General features: G+C 40.2%; 1 protein-coding gene across 9 annotated transcripts in view; it reads right to left on the bottom strand.

Annotated features, from left to right (window-relative positions):
- The window catches only part of EBF1 (EBF transcription factor 1), a 283,136-nt gene that overhangs the window by 90,730 nt on the left and 169,532 nt on the right, over positions 1-22,874 (bottom strand). For 5 of the 9 annotated variants that reach the window (XM_056348364.1, XM_056348365.1, XM_056348368.1 and 2 more), the window contains exons 7-8: positions 15,827-15,908; positions 7,752-7,893 (exon numbers count right to left, since the gene is read on the bottom strand). In XM_056348364.1, coding sequence (XP_056204339.1) covers positions 7,752-7,893; positions 15,827-15,908 — 224 coding nt within the window. The remainder of the gene's footprint in view (positions 1-7,751; positions 7,894-15,826; positions 15,909-22,874) is intronic. The other 4 variants (XM_056348366.1, XM_056348367.1, XM_056348370.1 and 1 more) reach the window with 1 other exon arrangement.

Below are 22,874 nucleotides of genomic sequence, written 5' to 3'. Positions count from 1 at the left end.
ATTGCCTATGTGAGTGCTACTGAGTGTTCTCCTGTAGTGGTAGCTGTGAAGCTTCTGCCAAACAGAGTAGCTAAGGTTTTTCTACTTGCATGACTGTACTCTGATTCCTCTGAGGTCTGGAGAGAAACCTCAAACCTTCAGAAAGTGGTTGGTCTAACTCTCCAAATAAGAGCCAACTCTCATGGTGGTTGGAGAACTTCCATCTGAAATTTTCTCCCTTATCTGTCTGCTGTTACAAAATAGGGTTATTTCACCTGCATCTAAATCTGCATCAAATTTTAATGACAGTTTTCCCCCTGTTTTCTTCTTTTTGCAAATTTAGGAACACAGTTCTGAAAGCTCCTATGGGAAATTCACACAGTGTGCTCTTTCTTCATCCAGGTACTACTTTTCCATGAATTCATGACATCCTCGTAACAACAGAGGGTAACAACATATCACAGCTTGACATTGTTCAGGTATTCTGGGGGAAGGGCTGTTTTATTTTTCATTTACTTGAAAAACATAAAGGGCAGCTGCTCACAGCTAGGAACTGCCACACCTTATCTTTTTAAAATCCAGGTGTACCCTGCTTCTGTTGTAGCATTTTTTCCTTTTTCAATTAGACGTGACACTAGATCCTTGATATGGGACTGTCAAGCAGGAATCCTTTCTAACTGTGGCAACTGAACTACCCAAACTTGACTTTTCAGGAGGCATTTCCATGGGCATTATATACCAGCAATCCTTTTTATTAGAGACTAGAATACTTCAAATGGAATCTCTTAAGTCTCCTGCAACATGGTGGCAGCAGTTAGTACATATATGTTATGACATAATGTTTATGTAGTGAAAAAAAAAATAATCAGAAACTCACACCTCCGACTTCAAGAAATACCTACAGCATAACAGCAGAACTGAAATTCTGGAATCTCCTTATCCAAATCAACCATTAAAAATCCACTTGCCAAAAAATTGTTTAAATCTTGTTTACATTTAGCCTCAGACTAAAAATAAATTTTGAAAGATCAAAATTGCTGCAGCCAGATATTCTAAGCTTTTGAGTACCTCTCCTTAATGGCTGATTTATGACCTAGACAAATAGAAACAGATGATTTTTTGCTTTCTGTTTTATGAGACTGGCTGTGAGAAGGGGCAGCTCCACCTACCCACCCACCCAGTTCTTGTGAAATTCTCAGTAATACTCAACGAGAAAGCAGGAGGCTGGGCCTGCAGATCGCTACTCTGCCCTGGTGAAGATTAAAAAAAAAAAAGACATCAGCATAATTCAGTGGGGCATAATTTCGTTAACATAGTTTTGACTACCTAAATTGGAGCTGTACAGATCTGAGCTCTGCTGTGGTTTGCCAACATGATGGATCCCATGATTTGCTCCTGAAGGGACCATCTCGATCCCACAGCCTGACATCCTGCGCAGCACCCACCGAAGAGCCTCACCCAGGAATTCCTGGATGAGGAATTACTCAGATCTTTAACACCTCTCCCTGAGCTGCCATACACTTTTTAGGAAGATACCATGTCCTAACTTAACATTTGCAACCTGCAGGAAACCTGCCACAGTTTTGGCAATTTACTTCAACGGTCCCCAGAGTTAAAATCTTGTTGAGATCATATTGAAGTCTTTATCTTCAAATTCTCTCAAGTGAAGCACCTTAACTTTCTGGCCATGTTTTGTCTATTCAGAAGGACAAATTCTCTAGCTTCATCTGAGTGCACATACTGGACTAATCCAGCCCTGGTGTGCTCGCTTAGAAACATACAGTAAGCCCAAAGGACAGCGAAGAGGTTAATATTATATGCTCGGTAAGGTCAAGCTCCAAGAACACATAACAAGTCATTATGTAAAAAATTGCCTGAATTTATGACTCACTGCATTTATGAAGGAACCGATATGAAAAAGACAACTTGGCAAAAGTGAAGAAAATGATTTCCAGCTTGAAGTTTTGCAATCCTTCAGTATATCAAGGCTCACTTATTGTTATTACTATCCATGTTGTGCAATGTTCTGAAAGTCACATTTTTTCCCTTGTGTATGCATAGAGATGTCCAACAACCCTAGGTATTCTTCCCTCATACAAAATAAATTAGAAAGCAGACGTAACTCAGAAAAACATACAAGATCCCCTCAAGTAGAGTGGTAGAATCCTAATATTTTTTTTTCAATATTTCCCTTCTAAATAATAAATCAACCCCACTGCATTTCTCTATGCAGAATGATATGGTGCAGCAAAGCTTGTGTGTTTATATTTTTCACATAATCATGAAAACATTAAGTGAAACACTAAGATATAACAAGTGCTTCCACCCATAGATTAAACAAGTCAAACATTAAAGTCTCTTTGTTTAAACCTGGCCAGTTTGTGAATGCAGTAGTCCCTTACTTTGATTAAGAACCTGAACCTATACCATCTAAGGGTAAAATGTATCAAGTTTTGAACATTAACCTTTCTCAGCTTGCTAGTATTTTTTGCTTCAGTCAATATTCTGTCTTGTATTAACAATTTCATCAACTACCATGGGCACATGCAACACACCAAGGGATTCAGGGTTAAAATGGAACTGATAGGGGCATCCTCTTCATGACTCAACGTTGTGGCAAAGCCATTTATAGCACAAAAAACAGGTCACAACATCAGATTTCTGAGCATCTTTCAGGAATCACCAACTGGTGGGCCCAGCACATGCAGCTAAATTCAAGGTATACAATAACCATTCTCAACAATTTTGTTCCAGTCAGACTAGGTAACAATGATACTTAAAGGCACTCAGTCTCAAGGCTTTATTTTAAAGATTATTGTCTCAAAATAGTTCACAAGGGGGAGGGAAACTTTCCTTTTTTATTAACCTAAATAGAAAGCCTCTAGTCAAATAAGACACAGCCTAGTGATCATTTTTGCTTTCAAATCTGAAGATTTAGTGGAAAATCTGTGAACATACCTACTGTGGTGACTATGGGCTCTCAGATTGCCCAGGACAGGCAGGATTGGCAAGAAAAGCTCTTTACATTTTCCACTGTTAACAAGAGGGTCTACCTGATGTACCCAGCTGAGGCACAGCAACTACTACTCTTAATTTGCTGCAGGAGGTTTTGCACCTGCAGACAGCAAACTGTCTGAATCACTCATTACTATCGTGTACTAAAACAACATTGTAAAAGCTTAACTGTCTCAGGTACCACAATAGAGTGATCAAATAATCCAGCCATGCACTATCATTTCCAGTATAAGTATAATAATAATGGTTTTGTTATATATTGACCTATTTTAGATACATATACACACACACACAGAGATTTATGTATATTTCATAGTAAAGTAATGGCAGGACTTTGCTTTAAAAATCATGGTTGTCTCTGCTTCCATCTTCAAATTCTGACATAGTCTTACAATTTGTCCCTATTTCTACCCTGCATCTTTCCTTCTTTTGCTGCTGTTGAGCTGACTCAGAACTGAATCGCCAACAAACCTTACCAACCACCTAATTCTTCAGCGCTTTCCTGTGGAGGAAGAGGAGGAAAGAAAAGGAAAAGAAATAAAACTGTCCCTTTAAAAACCCAAGCATTTAAGCTGCTTGTCAGTTGTCTTCCTGACAAGGCCACTTGAATGTATTCAGGAATATTTGCATAAATGCTCACAGTGAGTTCACCGTGGCAGCTAGCGCTAATGGTACATAAAGTAATTTAGTCACTTCTCTTAGGCATCCTGTCAGGGTGATAAGCACCCCCTCTTTGCCTTGTTGCATATTAGATCATTAGATAATAAAGTGTTAGAGCATGCAAACTGACAGGGTCTCGGGGACTATCATTTTTTGAGGGCATTGCATTCTGCCAGTGAGGAAAAATAATAGAGAAACTGATGCTGCAATTGGCTTTACATTCTTGTAAAGTCATTCAAACATTTGGGGTAAAAAAGAATTTTTACTTTGCAGCAATATGAGAGTTTTAACTGGAACCTTTGCAGACATCTGCAGTGGTGGACTTCATGCTGGTAAACTTGAAAAGAGTTGTTGCAAACCCTGTCAGAATTCCCCCCTTCCATAAGCTAGTCACTTCAATTGCATTGGCAAGATTTTGCTTTTAAAATTGACACCCTAGAATGAACTACAAGCTGAAATACATTCTACTGGTTGGGGCCTATTGGCTCTTCACTATACATCTTACTATATATGTACAATTTAGAAAGGTCAACCACACCGGCTTTCTGGTTTACCATAAAAACAAAATAAGCAAGGATCCAACTATTAGTGAATGAAAAAGTGATAATTATTGAAAACCCACAGATTACTGTGGCTTACCCTATTTATGCCACACAGAGATGTATGAAATAATTGGCCTCTGCCAGCTATTACTTTTGAAAGATAGATATATTTATTTGAAATACAAGCTTCTTAACCCGCTGGTTTCAAGGAGGACAGTGTGTGGATATGTAACCATGATCGAGGTTCCTAATTATACTCAGAGACAAGCTACAAAAAGGAACTTTCATTTTACTGTCTGACAAGCAAGATATAAATAGACATGTGTTGGATGTCCCAAAAATAATCCAGGCTACCTGCTAATGAGATGGTAAAACCCAAATGTGGAGACACCAGGCTCCTGCGTGGCTCAGGAGATAAAGCTTTCTTTCCAGCTTTTTGGCACCCAAAGTCTCTTTTAGGTGTCACAAACTGCAACTCCACGTTTAAGAGCAACATGTCCCAACACAACTTTGTAAGGAAAAATAGTCTGGGTAGTGTCTAACTAAACTAGGCAACCAGCACATGTCTTGCTACATCCTCTCTCCTCTTTTGCCTATCCTTGCACAGCCAGGCATTTATCTCTATTGCAACTGGATATTTGCACTGAAAAGTTAAACATCTAGAAAAGTACATGGGAATACATTTGGTCAAGGGCATATTACAGTTAGATCCCAGCGAACCTAAGTTGCTCACCAAATCAATGAAGCAGAGACCAACAGCCATGACTACGTTAGTTTCCCATCTGACCACTTACAGATACTGCTCAGGTCAACCTGCCTCCCCAAAAGGGGGCAGAAAAGCTGGAAAGAGGAAAGGTGAACAGTCTCTGCTGCTTACACTTGAAGATAACACCAAAGACAAAAAGTCCAAAAACTGAAGAAAAATAATATACTTCAGGTCTCAAACTAAAAGTAAAAATTAATTTCAGTGGAGGAAACTGTCATCTGTTCCAACGCATCTTAAGGTTTGTGGTGGTTGCCCAAAATTCAATAGCATTAAGTTCATTTGAGACATTTTCTAATTTTTATTTTTATTCAAGTTAAGTATTTTAGATATCTAATAACAACACTTAAAACAGTTACTGGATTATTTTTTTATAACTTTTTCCCCCCTGTCTCTTGGACTCAGATGTGCATAGAATACCTGGATTGAAGGTTTTAGGCTAAAAAGAAAGGTTCCCTCAAGCCTTTGAGAAGAGTGTAATTTTGTAGTGTGGAGGTTGCTATTCAAAAGCAAGAATTTACTAGCGGTTGCTTTATGAGGTTGCTTGAGAGGTGCCTGAGAAAGTAGATTAGAAAAGTCACCTTTCCCACAAAATGTACACACAGAGATATTTTGCAGATGTTGACTTTTAATGTTAGCATAGTAACTTAGGTTTATGTAGAGACGTAAGCATAGCATTATCTTTTTTTTGTTTCTTTTTGCTAACAGAATCCCTCAGGTAGTAGGAGTGGGAACAGCAGCTGTGATAAAATGAGATGCTATTACACCATGCATGGGGATAAGAACATTTACGTATGAGAAAGTTAAGTATTGCCTTGACCAAAAGCATGCACTGAGAAGACTGCAATGAGGGGTGGGAGAAAAAAAAAAAAAAAAAAAAAAAAGATATATACCTGCTAAGTAGATGCCAAGTAAAAAACAGGGGTGTTTTTTTGAAAGACTAGACTTAATGGAAACATTAAAAAGTTGAACAGAGAGGTTTCCTTTTGTAAATTTCTGCTTTCTGCTAATTAATAGAGACAGAGTTCGTACATTCTTTAGAAAAATTCAAGAAAAATTATGACAGTGGTTTGTTTATTAAATTAGGTTGTTGGCAGGATGAAAAAAATTTCTATAACATGAATTATGGCTGAAAATGGCTCATAGCCTACATAAAAAGTTAGAGCTAAATAAATACAGATGTAAGTTATGTTTATATAATGAGAAATGCTGCTGAGCTAAGAATTTTAGGTTAGTAAGTGTGAACTACAGACCCGATTCTGCAAACACTTATCAATACCCTCAACTTTACTGACACAAGAAGCCTCATTGATCCCAACAGGACCATATGTGTGCATAATCTTAAATATATGCATAAGTGCTTGCAGGGCTGATGCCTGAAAGCATAAACAGAATAGAAAGCTATTTCCACAAGAATTCACTGAGTAGTAGAAACCTGCTCATTTGCCCATTTCTCAGTATTAATAATTTCTTTTAACATATCTAGTTAACATTTTTCTGAGTGGCATTTGCTTTCCCAGAGAAAATTTTATCTGGTTTCTTCAAACTCTTTGGAAAAATCTATTTAATTATTCATCAGATCCTTGGCAAATATTTGTGAAAGAAACCAGCATAAAGGACTGGTGCCTTCTACACACAACTACTTCAATGGAAGCTGAGGATACACATCTCTTAGAGGAGCAAGCACCTATTGAATTTAGGATTACAAACAGCTTTGAAGACAAAGAGCTATTCTACAGAGCTGGAACAGGGAGAAGGGAGTGAAATGCCCTCTGTTTTTGTTTTGTTTTTCAGTAGTAGTCATCAACTTTGAGGACAAAGAGCAAAACAAAACATTAATCAAATCCAGATTTTTCCAAGTACATTTGCACTCAACAACTCTCATTTTAAGCACCTACAGTCACCAGCAGATGTTCTCTTCCAGGACCAGCTGATTTTACGGAAGATTACTGTCCCTCAGGCTGCTTCTAGCCACGTGCCCCCATCCCACCCTTCCTGGGGTTTATTGTCCTTTCAGAAAAGCCAGACAAATTGCCTTGCACCATTTCTCCTTCAATCATTTCAACAAAATAAGCTAGACTGGCAAAGAGTTATTATTTAGACAGTTTAACTCAAATTAACTTATTTGGACTGAAGAAGACTAGGGAGCAAGCAGACAACTATCTTAGCTGGCATGTCCATGGTGGAGAATAGCCTGCAGCAGGGAGGAGATACAAGCAGCTGTGGCATGCAGGGAAGAGCAGCTTCCGCAGCTGGCACAGCTGGAGCCAGAAGAGAACAGTCATCCATGGCTTGAGTAAGCAGATGGATTTCCAAAAGGGCTCTGCTTTCATTTAGGGCAATTCAAAAGAACAGCTGTATCTCCTAGAGAGCTCAGCCCTCCATAGCTAGAAGAAATCCAATCTGAAATTTGGGTGCTGAGCACTTCAGAAAATATGCAACATTCCTTTAGATGCAGAGTCAAAAATAAAGGTAATTTGGGAAAGACCAGACTCCAACTTTGGGTGCTGAATAGATGCAACCAAAAACAAAAAAAAAGAAATCACCACACTTTGCTGACACACAGGAGAGACTCTGCACCCACATTTGCTTGCTGGTTTGTCATTTCACTACATTTACGGTTGACCAACTTGAAAGATTTCCCCTTTGGTCTGGAGGCCAGTCTCTTTAAAATATACAGTCCCAAAGGTGTAAAGTGTTACAGGACAATTTGAAACCACTAGCCAGAGACACAAACCAAATAAATCCACATTTAAAGTAGCAATGCCAACCAATGAAAATGATATGCCTACCATGTTCCAGATAAGAAGGCGTACCTTCCGAGGGATCAAGTCTTCGAGCTCTCCGCCCGTGCTTGGAATTGTTGTGTACAAACATATTGTCCGACACTGCCAACACATGGCCATCAACATTGACTGTTGTAGACACCACGACCTGCAAGCACAAGAACAAAATGGAGGAAAATTTGGAGAGATATATGTATGTTTTTTAAGAAGCACAGAGTGTAATAAACTCAGTTAAATAAATAACAGCTGGGAGCTGTAGAAAATTGCATAGCTATTTCGCATAATAACTGGTGCTTATGCTGTACAAATCTAACAAGAGACGCTATTGATGAGTGGGTCTTTGGCATTGAAAGCTTTTGATGCAGTTTTAAGTCAAATTGCAGAGTTTGTAGCTGCATGGCAGACGGCACACTGTTAACCATCATTTTAACAAGAGGATCTTTATTAAGTATTTTTTTCCCCTATATACAAGGGCAGCTGTGTTTCACCCTAAATTATCCTTCGGTTTCCATGCTGAAGTAGATAGAGCTGTTGACATTGCAAATGAGAATTGATTCAGAATAAAAGAAAACAAAAGTTATTTTGTGAAGCTGTAATGAGAGTTGTTGCATGCCTCCCCCCCTGCCCCCCCCCCCCCACACACACTACTTTTCACTCAGTACAGTCACTACAGGTTGATGAACTCGCCCAAATTTCTCCTGAGCTCTATCTTAGGGAGTACATATAGGTATGTTTGTGTACACATGCATGCTTGACAGTGGGGTCTTGATGTGGAGAACACAACCCTATTCATCCAGCGTTAGAATTATTTGTATTTCTCAACTTATCTCAATGTCAACACCTGGGATCCGGTTTGAGACCAGGGGAGGGAGACAGAGAAGCAGTGCCCTGGAGGCAGGTTCCGACACTTCTGCTCCCCAGAGCAGCCAGGAGCAAGAGAGGAGCCAACTCAGTGGAGCCAAACAGGGAAGTGTTGGGTCCACAGCAGAAGACCCAATTGCTCAGGGCTGCCCAGAGGAACCTCTCACCCTTGAGGCTCAGCAAGCACCATCCTACAGGAAATCCCTGTTCAGGCTGAGGGCACCCAAGCCATGAACCATTGCGGAGGAAATGGGGGGATGCGTGAGGTGAGTCCCTGGCAGAGCCCAGAGCTCATCGCACCAGGTCCCCTCCCACCCCACTCAGACCAAGCAACCTCATCGCCTCCTTGGCTTTCATTCAGCCACCCTCTCCCACAGCCTTTTCCCAACAAAGTATGGAATTCCCAGGGTTTTACCCCGCCAAAGATCTGGCCTTCAGCTGGCTGCTGGTTTGCCAGGAGTCTGCACGCCTTCGAGAACTTCAACTAAAACAATAAGAAGAAATGACCTACACTTCTCCTTACATTAAACAGGGAAAGGGATTAAAAACTGAAACCCACAGAGATATGTTTATTCATGCGACCTCTTACAACCAAATATAATAATTGTCTGTTAATTGCAGTTTCAGCTCCCACCTCATGCTTCGACATGTGAAACAGCAATCAGCAGCTCCTGTTTAATCCACCTATTATGTTGACTAATTAACTTTGCTCGACAGTTTATTTCTTCCTCCATTATCAGCCCCTGTCAGCCGCAAGCACACTGCCGCAAAGGGGGACCTCAGCCCTTTTGATTGATCACCGATAGATTGACATGCAGATTAATTTAATTAGAATCACCTCACTTGAGAAATGAAAGACAATGGCAAGGGGGCTAATAGATCTGCTCTTATAATGAGGCAAGCCTCCAGAGCCATGGCAGAGGATTTCTGATTTATTTTGCTGAATTCCCCAGTCGCTCTGAAAGGCTCTCGCTTTAATTGTTCTTGGTTTTGAGAGGCTTTAGCCTCTGAAGAGGTGAAATGCTTTACAAGGATTGGCAAACATTGCTTCAACTCTCTCAGGAAGCTGCTGCCTCTCAAAGTTGGTCAAATGGGGACACTTAAAGGATCGCTTACAACAATTCAATTTCATCATTTGAATTGGATCTAAAAAAAAAAGTTAAAGAAAAAAAATTCCATCTATTTCTCACCACCAATTAACATGCTCAAAAATATAAAGTAAGCAAAGCTGCTAAACTGCCCATAGCTAATCCTGAAGTCTTTGTCTTTAAAAAGAGGAATACAAAAGAGAGTAGATTACATCTAAAGGATCCTAAAACCCTCTGACAGAATGGCATTCCAGGCAATAGATTTTTGTGCATGTTTTAAGTGAAAGATATTAAAATACAGAATAAATGATTCCAGAGCTCTTACAGATGGAAATTTGGGAAAAAGAAAGCACCAAACACTACAGGTAAGTTTTTCTGAAATCAAACTAAAGGGGAAAAAAACCCAAGCCCTATATATAAAATTCCAAAAGGGATTTCAAAAGTAATTTATCCAATGCATTCCTTAGGGATAGAATAAAGTTTATGATATTTTCAATAAAATATGATCTTATAGTAAGTGGCTTAGGGTTTGCAATCTTATTTGTGCACTTGCAACTATTATCAATTCTTTGCAACTGGGATTTTGAGCCACCAAATCCTTAGCTGGCATTGCCTGTCATAGCTCCATGATTTATGCCAGCTCCTTATCTTCTTCTATGGGTCTGCTTAGATGCATATGAAAATTAACATTATTACAATTAATAACAATGGCTACAACGTAAAATATTTTCCCCAATCCTAAAGCCATATAGGGACACACAGATTTCCCATTGAAGCTGATCAATACTGTGCTGAAATCTGAACTTTTGGATGCTTCTAGAAATAGGATTCCAGAAAAATAATGGCTCACAAGTAATAATAGCAAGGTAAGACTCAAACCTGTGAAAGCTGTATACACCAGTAGCTGTCTCTATACATGCACCTTTCTAGGGAAGAACTTGAGGAAACAATCCTAGTGAGGTCAGTTTCATGTGAGTAGAAATCTACATTTAATTTTCCCCCTCTCAGGTTTCTGAAACTGTTGATGCAACATATTTTGAATTACTTAACAGTGCCTTCCTACCTGCCTCCTGAACAGAGTTTGATTTACTACAAAGAGACCACATTGGTGTGGTTCTTCAGTGTCGTTAGCAGAAGCAACTATAAAAGGAATCCCCAAGAGAAACTGTTTCTAGTCTCAGGAAATGCAGGGGAAAAAAAAAAAAAAAAAGTGGTTACTCTTATGTATCTGTCTGGAAAAAAAATGATTATTCATAGTGCACCTGTAAGAAGCAGTACATGCTTACTACTCAATTCTTTAAATGCAAAATATCATTAATACAGGAATGCTGAACCAACACTGCACTAACGAAATATTATTGTCCCTGATGATTAACAGAGAAAAAATATACCTTGAATATTGTGTGCCACAGTTACATACTTGGATTGCTACAGAGCACTTACATACTTACAGGTTCTACTCATATTTTTTAATCTAAAAAAATACTACACTCTTCTCATTTTGATTTTGAAACAACTGGGATATGTTCAAGTTAAAGCACATGCTAAAACTAATTTGTGGAGAAATCATAAAATTAGGGGGAGGGGAAAGCCAAAGTATATGTGGAATGGGCACCGAGGCATCCTAAAACACACACCATAGCAAGAGGGAAAGGCACACTACAGTTTAATAAATGATTAATGAGGTGCTGACACATTAATGTAAGCACAGGGACAACCAGGCCTGCCAAATCTCAAACCTTTCCAAATTTTGTCAACAAAACACAGTTTTAATTTGGGACAGGCAAACATGGAAAATGATTTTGAGCTTTAGCTTTAGCCCTTCATAGATTTCGAATTTAAATCCTGTATCAACACCAGGCAGACAGAGGTATGAAAGAAACACACCAGTTTACAACTTTCTTCAATGAAGTTGGCACTATCAACTGCATTAACGTATCATGGCTCTGTGAATTGTTCTGCCTGCCATTAAATAGTTCAGTTTGTGAATACTTTGGGCTTAGTTAAAAAAAAAATAAAGAAATATTCAGACACCAGGAGCCTGGAGATCAAGCTATTTATCCACGTTTAGCACTCGACCTGTTTATTTGTTATAGTACTTCACCTAATATATCAAAATTAAGCATTGCATGACTCCTCATTTTTAACCACAGCCCATTAAGCTTTGCTAACTGATTAAGACATAGCATGTTCCTTGTGCTTTCAATTTTCTCCAATGTATCGTGAGGGATCTGATATTTTTGTGATGTCCCCAACATCTAGCGGCAAAGGCAGAAAAAATCTGATTAAGACTATTTTCAGGTTTGAAGCTTGTTGCCAACATTAAAGTAACTCCACCATTTGCTGCTCCTCTGAAAGCTCTGCAGAAACAGCCAGAGCAACATCTTTATTTCCATCACCACTTGGTGACCTCTTTCTACAATGTGTTGACTTCTTTAGTCTAGTAACTAAAAATCACTCTCAATTTAACAAGACACTTAAAAAGGTGCCTAACTTAAAGCACATAAGTACAACACATTCAGTAATTTTGCTCACGTGCTTAAGGACAGGCTGGGCACTTAATTACCTTGTTGAATTGGGCCACAGCTCTCACAGCTATTTTCCAGCCTCTTTTTTTTTGTTTCCCCTTTCCCTTCTCTGGGGATGGAGCCTTGTATGTCCAAATTCCATTATCTGGGATTCATGAAGCGTCATCTCTGTCTCTTATGCAAATTTGCAGTAAGACACAAGTGGCTTCATTTCAAGCATGAGTGGCAGCATCCCATGGAGGCAAACTAGCAGCCTAGGCCGAGGAAGAAGTTGTGGTAACAGAATGAAACAGCATGGCAATTTCTAACTGACTTTCAAGGTTTTCATAATAAATGAATGTTTGGGGGTTTATGCAGTGACTCAGTCTGAAAAGTTTCCTCTAAATTAAAACTTGACATGTGTCAGTTTGCAAGCAGTTGTGTTAAAACAAGAACAAGATAACTAGGGCACCTGGGTTTCATTAATTACAATAACATACAAAACTGTTTAGGTTGTATAAACGAGTTTTTAGTGCTGAAAAATAAAATCTGTGTCAAGTTCACTCATGTTACTGTCTACTTGGTAGTATTATTATTACCAATAATTGGGGCACTACAGCCCATCCCACTGATACTGATGACTTATTGTGATGAAGAATACAAAACTAGACTGAGCATTTGCTCCATGGGGTTTCTGGAATAAAAAGGATAGGCTGGACAAAGGTGACAATACCTCATATCACCAAATGTTTTGTGCAGCTGGGCTGATGAAACACAGATTAAATGATTTTCTCAAGGACAAGCAAAGAGTCTGTAGCAAGTTGCAAACTCAACTGTCTTGAATGCCTGCACAGTACTTGACTTCTCTCTGTCTCCTTCTGCTAATAGAGACATAACTAATGCAGCCAGGGCCAGCACTGCTCCAACACACACTTTTGCTGGCACTTGACACTACTCCAGTTGTCACATGCCTGGACATCTCAGACATACAGAGAAATGTATTTCCTTCCAAGCCCACAAATGCTTTTATATTAGGCTTTTTACACTACTATATTTGCACGCAAAGTTCAGGATAAAACTTCCTAATTGATTTCTATATATGAGTCCGAATGAAGTTTCACACACAGGTCACCCGAACCAAGATATAATCTGCCACTTTCCTGTACTTTCTTAACCTCTCTTATACCATATGGTAATCAGACAATTCCCTACTGAAGGAAAAAAATATAAAACCTACTAAGAAAGGAAATTTTCTGCAAGGCCAGTCCTTAGTGCAAGACTTGTGTCCCTGGCCCTTCACTGTTTCTCCTACGAAAACCATACCTGCATTCTAACAACTCCTGGCAACTTTTGGGGACTGATGAATGAGGGACCACAGCCAAAAGATGGACAAATCTCTGGGCAGCTTAACAGTCCAGCACAGACAGGGGAATGAAGTAAAGGAAGGGAAAGTCTCCTTTTGTGTGTATGTAAAATGAGTTATGTCAGTATTTCAAAAGTATCTGGAAATACCTTACTCTTATGGCTTTTAATTGGAACTTTGACATAACTATTAGAGACCTTATAAGTCACTGGCAACTTTTCAAAGCTAGCTGATAGCAAACCTTCCACTGACTTCACAGGGGCCCAGATTTCTTTCAGTTTCTATACAGCATTGTATCAAACATCTATGTGTATCATATCATTGAGATATGCTTGGTCCTTTTCATCCTAAGAAACGATAGATGAAGCCTGGTCTCTAGAGTCTGGCTGTCTTATTTTAAGAAGTCTATTGCTAAAAGAGCAACAAGTTCAAAATAAATTAAAAAAAAGAAGAAAAAAAAAAGAAAAGAAAAGAAACAAAAGCAGCTATTGTAAAACAATAAGCCTGGGCACTTAACAGAATGCTACAAGCTTCAATACAACCCTGTATTATAGTATGAGTGTTTCGCTTGGCTGAAAGTGATTAATTTCTTGAAAATGCTAAGGTCACACTAATTGACATGACCTGCGTAATTAAGCAGTCTCTGTTTACACACGGAAAGCTCAACTGCTGTGAAGCTGGGTTTGTATGACAGAATGTCTTTACAAGTCAAGAGATCAACAACCTTTCCTATGTCTTACCTACTCGCCGACACAGGCTCCTGATTGCTGTTCTGAGAGAACATGCAAAGGCATTACCATATGAAAATCAGCCTCAAGGCTGGACGAGCACAAACCCAGCAGAGTGCACATGTTGTGAAGCAAACTCTGACAGGCCCCAGGGGTGACTGCTTGGCCTAAATCCCTGTGCTGGTGTGAGTCCTTTTTCCACTTTCTCTTACAATGATAACGCCCTCTTGAACCACATAAGAAACATGACGGAGGGAGGAGTGATGGTGTGAGAAGCTGAGGGCTCTGCCATGCTAATGCTAGCTCTTATACTGATTAATTTAATCCCTGTGGCCACATCTCCTCACTTCTGCACTTCTAAGCTCAGAGGGCAAATAACACCCTTCTGCCTTCCAGCACTGTTGCAATTAAACAGTTCAATAACAGACATATGTTCTACATATAAATAATATTCCCATTTACATAGCATTTAGCACTTTTATTTAAGTGTGACAATGCTGGAAAAGAAGCACAAAGGTCCTGAGCTACTGCAGAGAGCAGCCATCTTTTGGAGTTGTCTTCCTCCAGTGACCCATGTAGTCTATGGTCAAATCTCCTGTTTCTTCTTCAGAACCCTGAGGCCAGTCCCCACTGACAGACTCTATCATAAACACTGCTCCCATCAAAAGAGAAGGTCCTTTGGCTCTCTACCCTGTATTTTTATTCAGCACATACGCAGGCAAAGCATTATTAGCACAGTCAAAGGACCACACCGTCAGTAAAGGGGTTGGAGCAGCTATTTCCCAGCATTGCCACTACACCACTCTGAAGCCAGCACTGGGGAATGCAAGTGCAGAGCATCTTCCCAAGGGACAGTGTTGTACTTGATCCCAAAAGTAGTCGTGGCCATAGGTGTGTGTAGAATAAAAAAATGTCCTTGGCCATCTGAAGCTATGTTGATACTACAGTTCCCAAGCCCCACTGCCACATGCTGCAACAGTGGGGAAACAGCAGCCCAAAACATCCCAAGAAAGATACACCCAATGGTAGTTTTCTCCAAGTGCTGATTACAGGGATGGGTGGACCTTGATTCCATTGATACACATTTAGGAGTCTATAACGTTGCTGAAGTATAGCTGCTGAAGTGTAGCCACAAACCTAATTTTATTCATTGCTCCTATACTGTCCTCTGCTTCTTCCAACAAACACGGTGCTCACTTAGTGTTTACATGAAAGCAACTAGTTCCCCAGGCAGAACAGAATATCTCAGAGCAGGGTAGCTCCATAACCTATAACAACAGTGAGGTCATTTTGATTTTTCCTTTTCATGCTTTCACTTCCCGTGGAGATGACATTATCTTCAAGAGTTCTCTTGTCCAAAGCAAGAAACCCCAACTACTTCCTGCCAATTCTGCTGTGACAAGAAGTCCTCAGGCAATATTCTGTGACCTTATGTTTTTAGCATCTTCCAGTGAATTACTAGGTTAGTTTGGGTCAAAGTACTTCTGTCCCTAACAGCTGCTGATTTTTAAAGGAGGAAGCGTGTCTGACTGACCTGGAATCGACGCATGTCTCGAGGGTTTCCTGCATTTTTTAGGCAATTTTGGTTACATTTGAGGAAAAATTTCAAGAAGAACCTGTGGAGAAAAAGAAATGGACATTAACATCTTATAAACAGTGCATAGTAGTACTACGTAACATCTGCACATTTGGTCCAACAAAGCCTTATTTACATTAGTATTCCCAACCAGACAAATCATCCCACTGACAGTCCAGAGGGAGCAGAGCTTGCACGGGCCCCAATCCAGCAAAATATGTAAGCATGTCCTAAACATTTAAGCATTAAATTAATAGATCTGTTGTGTCACAGACATTAAAGTTTGCAGAGTCAGTCCTTGTATCACGCTAAATGGCCAGCCTCACTGTGCCATCCATAGCAGCAAGGAGGTAAGAGACATATTTCAGCACAGCAAAAAGAGGACAGAAAAATGCCAGCCAAGAAATTTCCCTTGCACATAAATGGTGTTTTGTTTCACAAGTTTGCTGTCGTGGGCAAATTTTGATTTAATACAAAAATACTGAAAATGTTCCATACAGTTGAAATCTCCCTTCCACAATTAAACCCAGTTTGTGCATAAAATTCATGCTTAAATAGTGGTTAATGGGAGACCAAAACCCTGAGAGGAAAGGGGGGAAGGCTAGGTTAAAAGACTGACTTCATGGAAAAATGAAATATTTTCAATGCAGTCTATTTCCTGACCATACACAGTTCACTGAAGTAGCTATATGACCTTGACATATATCTCTAAGAAAAGACACTGCATTTTACAAAGCCAAAGAAAAAAGCAAACATTTCACTGAAAATATTTCCTTCAGTGTTATGCATCAGTGGACTGTAAACTCATAAAGACAAGTCAATGAATAATAGTGGGTCTCAGATTCCAGGCTTCCTCCCTGAGAGCCAAAGTTTATCAACATTTTGTCCAAAATAAACTAAAGACTAAGGTCTACTAAAGCTCAGCTGTGCAAAATTTAATCCTATAGCAAGTTTAAAACCTAGCACAACCAGACAGAGCAGCATTACAACTTGCAATAACCATCAGTTGACTAAGCAGAAGCTAATCTGACCTGTTTCTATATACAAAACGCAGGGTAGGGAATTGTCTGATCCTGGTTTACTTTTAATCAGAAAGTTAACTTTTGCAAGCTTCCATCTTTTAGCATCCAAACTGAATGCTAGGTCAGCAGAATTTGCACATACTGCCAGCAAGAAAGGCAAAATTGCAGGGTAAACAGCTTCAGAAAATCCTTTTTTGATGAGCAGCATTCTTTGCCCTGCTCTAGTTGTGATGCCACCGCTCAACAAGGCAAGTTTTGGTGCTTGTTCCTCTGTGCCAAGAAAATCATACTAGGCAAATGGCTGCAATGACAAATTGAAACTATCAGGGACTGTTTTCATTACAGAAAAGTGAGGTAATGAAGAGGATTATAAAATGTGATGCTTGGGATTATCAAGGACTGGATCTCCTGACCTAGGAAGTCCCTTCTAGACCTGTGCTTCTAAATAAGAAACAGCAATCAACATAAAATAAACAGCCGCCACACTTGAACAGGGGATTTGGAGACACCGTGTTTGTTTACGCTAAAATAAAGAGCAGTGTAAGCCATTACATTTTCTCATCAAGCAGGTTCTGATATTCAATAAGGGAAAGTTGGTGCTATTTGTTGTACATGTGTGTGTCTTTTTAAGCCTCTAATGGCCAGCTGTGACAGCCTGACTCAGATTGTGTAGAAGGAGCTGTCAGCACAAATCTTGGCATCTCGAATCCAGACAACTGCTTGCCACCAGGCGAGGGTTTGTACTCGTGCCAGAATGGATTTTGAGAGACAAGCAAATAGGGCATTAATTCCGCCAAAGAAAAACGAAAAGCGGGGAGAGTTCAGGATCTTACACTTCAGATGATGGCTTTCCTGTCAACAGCTCGTCATTTAGCTCATGAGCTATGAAGGGCACGGACATCAGATCCCTCTTGCCCTAAGCTGGCCCTGTCATGCGAAATGCTGGCAGGATCCAGAGACCACCCCTCCGCGCAAGATTGCTTGCTGAAATAAAAAGCCCAGCCATCTGTTGGGAGGCAAAGACATCCCTGTCAGCTGGTGCCTACAGCCTCGAACAGGCCCTTATGTGGCAAAACCTCTCGGAGCCACTTATGCTTTGGGGAGAAGCTGGCGCTGCTCCGGGTTTGCCAAGGGATTTTTGGTGGCTTTGCCAAGCACCAAGCTCAGCAGCTGCCCACTTGGTCTGCCGCAGCCCTGGAGGAACACCTAAGCCCTGAGGGGAGCTGGGACATGGAACAGTTAAAAATACCTGTGCTGAAAGGCAGTGTCAGCCATGCAAATGTGGGAAGCACCTTCCCCTTGTGGCTTTGCACAGCATGCAGGCGTGCTGGGCAGCAGAGGCTGGCAGGTTGACTCAAGGGCCCCCAAAGAGATGGAAAGCTCCTTGAGAAACTCTCCGCAGAAACACTGGGCCTTCCCTTCCCTTACAAATTCTGAGCTCACATCAGCTCAAAGGCTTGGAAAATCACTGTGAAATACAAGAGTTGGCTTTTGGGGTTCGCAAACTCTAACCCAAAGTTTTGAAGTCTGACTCCATTTGCACTGCGCTATCTCCACCAAATTCTACAGAAGTTTCACCAAAATAAACTGCAGAAGAAATGAAGCTCATCTATTTAAACCTACAAAAAAACCTCAGGCAGGCAAGCAAGCAAACAAAACTTCCTTTGAATTAAATCAACTACAGAAAAAAATTAACTTAAAATAACAGTATTTTCAGAGGAACTTTCAAGACCCCAAGCTTACACAGCCAAGTTCGCTCACTGCATTTTAAGTAAAAAATCACCAGTTTACAGAACATATTATGCCAAGCGCCATATTTTTATTCCATTGAAAGACAAAACAAACTATAGGCTGCACTTTGTTTTGGAACACACCAGAGCTGGAGTCCTCCTGGCTACGCAAAAGCATCTCATGCTCATCTAGGCAAGCGCCAAGCGGCTCCTGAGCTGGCGTGGCACGAAGCGGCTGACGGTCTCCCCCTGCTTTGGCAGGAGGACAGACACGAACAGATTAAGACAAGGGTAGAGTGGAGCGGTTTGATTCATGGGGTTCAGCCCAGTCTCTCGGTTCCTGCTCTAAACCGCTTGTTCAGGTGCTGCCTTTACCTCGAGTCCGGTCCTGCCAACCTTGCTCATTAGCAACACTTCACTCTGCAAATATTTCAGATCAAGATTGACAGGACTGGTCCAGGAGAAGTGCCAATGGAGCTGAGCTCTTTGTAAGCACAAACCTCCATCTCCGTTTGTTTGCATCTAACTTCTTTACAGTGGGTTATTTTTTTCAGTTCTAACTTTCTCTGCACTTGGCAGGGCTGTATAGCATTAATACTAACCACAGAGGATATATAGCATTAATACTAACCACTGGGGTCTGAAATTCATTCCCAAGATGAAAAAAATGTGCAAAACACAGGAGTGTCAATAAAATCTTCAATAAAATCTTCGACTTTCACTCTCTCCAAACTTATGTGATTGCTGAACACCAGCTCTTCTGCCACACAAGACTCAGTCATCAATTATACTTATTGCTACCACTGAAGGTTTATTTTTTTGCATGAATCCAGCTAAACATATTTTCTGACTCCCTTCCTGGCTACTAACATTCCTGGTGTGAAAGGCATTTGTGCGTAAGGAGCAGAGAAGCACCAGCCAGTTCCATGTGAGCCAGCTCAGGTCCAGAAACACAGAAACTTTTTCAAAGCGTTTGGATTTACTGACTTGCATTGCTATTAAATCAAAGGACTCCATGCTTCACCCCTTATCCCACAGAGACACGGCTGGATGGCATGGGAGTGCAGTTTTGGAGAAAGCAAGTTATTTATAGGTAACATTTAGGTATGCTGAGATACAGCTCAGTGCAGGCTGCAAAAACTACTCAAGGAGTGAAGTTGCTGAGCAGTTAACCTGTGCCATGGCACCATATTACCACAAATCTTTAGGTAACTGCAAGGACCAGTGTAGAAAGACACCCTCCAGCTAAATACAGGCCTCCAGTCTGAATCAGGCCCCAAATGAACATGAACTTCTGTCTGCCAGGCAGAAGCTCTAACAAACGGGGTATTGGCTCTTCTGGGAGTATCCTCTCCTCTTCTCACAACTCAATAGAAAATTCGGTTTTGGAGATGATTTTTTTCCTAACAAAACTGCTGCATTCCCCAAAAGACTTTGATGTCAGCAGGACTAGGCTCTCACCATTACCCTCTACTCTCTGCTAGTGAGGGACTTGTACCCCAGCCCAGCCTGAGTTCCCTGGTTGCCTTTGCTGTCTTCCCGTCCTGCTACACAGAAGTCCTGACACTGGCTCCCTCCTTGCTCCTGTTCCTTCCATCCTCTGTTTCCCCTCGTTCAGCTGAAGGACCTAGCGAGCATGCTACAGCTCGAGGTCACTCCACCTGGATAAAATACTCCCTGCCGTTCATGTCTAGCTATCTTGTCCACCACACTCCAAACCCTTTGGGTTTGTGTAATACCCTCCCCTGCAGCATCCCTCTCTTTGTCACTACTACCTGCCACAGTGATTTAAATTAAATAAATACACATCAGGAACAGAAATACTAGTAATAAAGATGTAATAGCATTTTGCTCTCCTACTTTTCTTGTCCCTACAAATTAATACCATGTTTATTAAAAATAAACAAAGAGTTAAATTAGAGCAAGCAAGCTCTGACATGATCTAGGTTGGGTCTCCTGTCACTTCCCTGAAGGAAATTTAAAGGAACTCAAACACGAAGGCTTAGCAGTAGGATTTGCTTGCCATTGCCACAATAAATATGTCTGTGGAAGGAGAAAAAAATAGTTGGAAAGAAGACCTGCTGAATTCCTAATGCTGAAGAAAAGCTTGTTTGTTCCCAATACATTGGAGAAGTTGTTCAAGAACAGTTCACCCATGTGAAAATACGACAGCTGTCATGCTGCCAAGGTCAGCCAGACCAGTGGCTATCCAGAAAGTGAGTGCCGGTTATACAACTTAAACCTGGCTAGGGCAAACAAAATTGACAAAATGCACCTTTTCTGAGGTATAAACACATTTGATAGAAGAGGGCAACTTTAGACTCCCAGATAAAGCACAGCAGTAAGTATACATGGGTTTGCAAATTTAGTAAAACCAAAATACATGGGCCAGTGCAATAATTAGCAACTGTCCATCAGATAAAAGGATTGCATGCCCATTCTGTATGACATACCAATTCAGCAGAGTACTAAATATGTGCATAAATTTAAATACACAAGCAGTACTGATGGAGACAAAGGTACTACTCACATACTTCAGTACCTCACAGAACCAGCCCTGCTGTCAGCCTATCTGCTTTCTTTGGTTGTCCTCCCAGCAGAAAAGGATGCTGGGGATGTGATACGGCAAATACAGTTGTCTCAAATAACATCTGACGGGTAATTTTATTTCTGGTGAAAACTTGGCATATCAAAAAATACTGAAGCCAATATAGGGGTGAGTCCACAGGTCACCAAGAGACAGACAGTACATGCACTTCAGTAATTTCATTTGCTTCTTCAGGTTTTTCTGGGCACTTTTCACACACTTCTCTCTTTCTCAGTCAGTAACTTCTGCTACTTCTACTGGTTACTAGATCCAGTTAGTAATATGCCACTAAAATAAAAATATAGGTAAAATGCATTGTTTAATGTAATTTTGTTTGGAAAAGTAAATTATCAAAATGTAGAAATGTCCCTTTAGAATTTTCAGAAGGACAAAGCTCACTTTTTTTTCCCTTTCATGTTGATTCTTCTTATCAATACTCCTATTGTACAAAGGAAAATTCCCAACTTTTTTAAAAAATTAAGCTAAAATAAAGCATCTATTTTTTCTTGAACAACCATTTATTCAATTTTTCAACATTTTTAAACTTTACTGGAAGGAAGCACTTTTTTATTCCACTTTGCCAGAGAAAATTTGTCAAAATAATGGAATTTCCTACACTATAGAAAATCTGAACTTAGCACAGCTCTACTAATAACTGCAGAAAAAGGAGGGGGAAAATTCCTTAGCATTTTAGGTATGAAGATTCCCATTTACTAACAAGTCTACTGTTGCAAAGTTTTATTTCTGGGTTGGTTTGTTTTGTGGATTTTTTCTTCACAGACCTTTTCACATACAACTAACTAGTCATGTCAGGTATTCTATTCACAAAAGAAAAATTAAGATTTACACTGATATTTACCAGTGTGAGGCTGTACATAGAAATCAAACATAAGCACAGGGAAAACTTCCTATTACCCACATGTTCACAGCTGGATTTTACTTGGCTCTTTAGTCAATAAACAGCAGTAGCTACCTTTTGTGGCATTTTTACAACAGGAAATTTATTCTGCAGAAGAGAAATTAAACACCAGATACAGCCATCTAACTCTCTTCTAAACATAACTTTGAGTTGTCAAACATCCTAATTACGGAAAAAAAGAAAAAAAATATCCCAAATCTGCTCTCCCTGGATTCGGTGTTCTCACTGATTTAAAATGGAAGCAGAATCAGACCTGTATTTTGCATTTATGGGACGCTAAACAATTCACTAAAAACAAAATAAAAAAGCTGAAACCAAAATCCTGGAATATTATTTATTTTACTAGCAAACATATACCTTCCTCCTGAACCGCAGAAAAGGTCCAAGAAAGGCAACGTGGCACAGAGAATAAGCCTCAAGCAGTCAGAGTCTATTGCCTGAGATTCTTCAGGCAATGCCATAATAATAGAAACAGAATAGTCTACATTATTTTTGTGACTTGCTCTGACTCCTGGAGCCAGCATTGCCAGGGTTTGGTACTATCAATACAGTAAATATTCAGCTCAGCACAGCAAATAGCTGAGGAGGCATCCACATAATCACCAAATCAGAAGGTAGGACTGCCCAAAACAGCCTTAAATTACTCATTGCTCACTCCAGCAAGTGTTCCCAGTCACTTTTCCTCAGGTCTGTGCGTTCTGCACAGTGAAGCACAGCATATCAATTTTTCATCTTGCATCTTCTGGAC

This window comes from Falco biarmicus, chromosome 8 (genome assembly GCF_023638135.1).
Source record: "Falco biarmicus isolate bFalBia1 chromosome 8, bFalBia1.pri, whole genome shotgun sequence".
Taxonomy (NCBI): Eukaryota; Metazoa; Chordata; class Aves; order Falconiformes; family Falconidae; genus Falco; species Falco biarmicus.
This window is presented reverse-complemented; position numbering and strand designations above follow the sequence as displayed.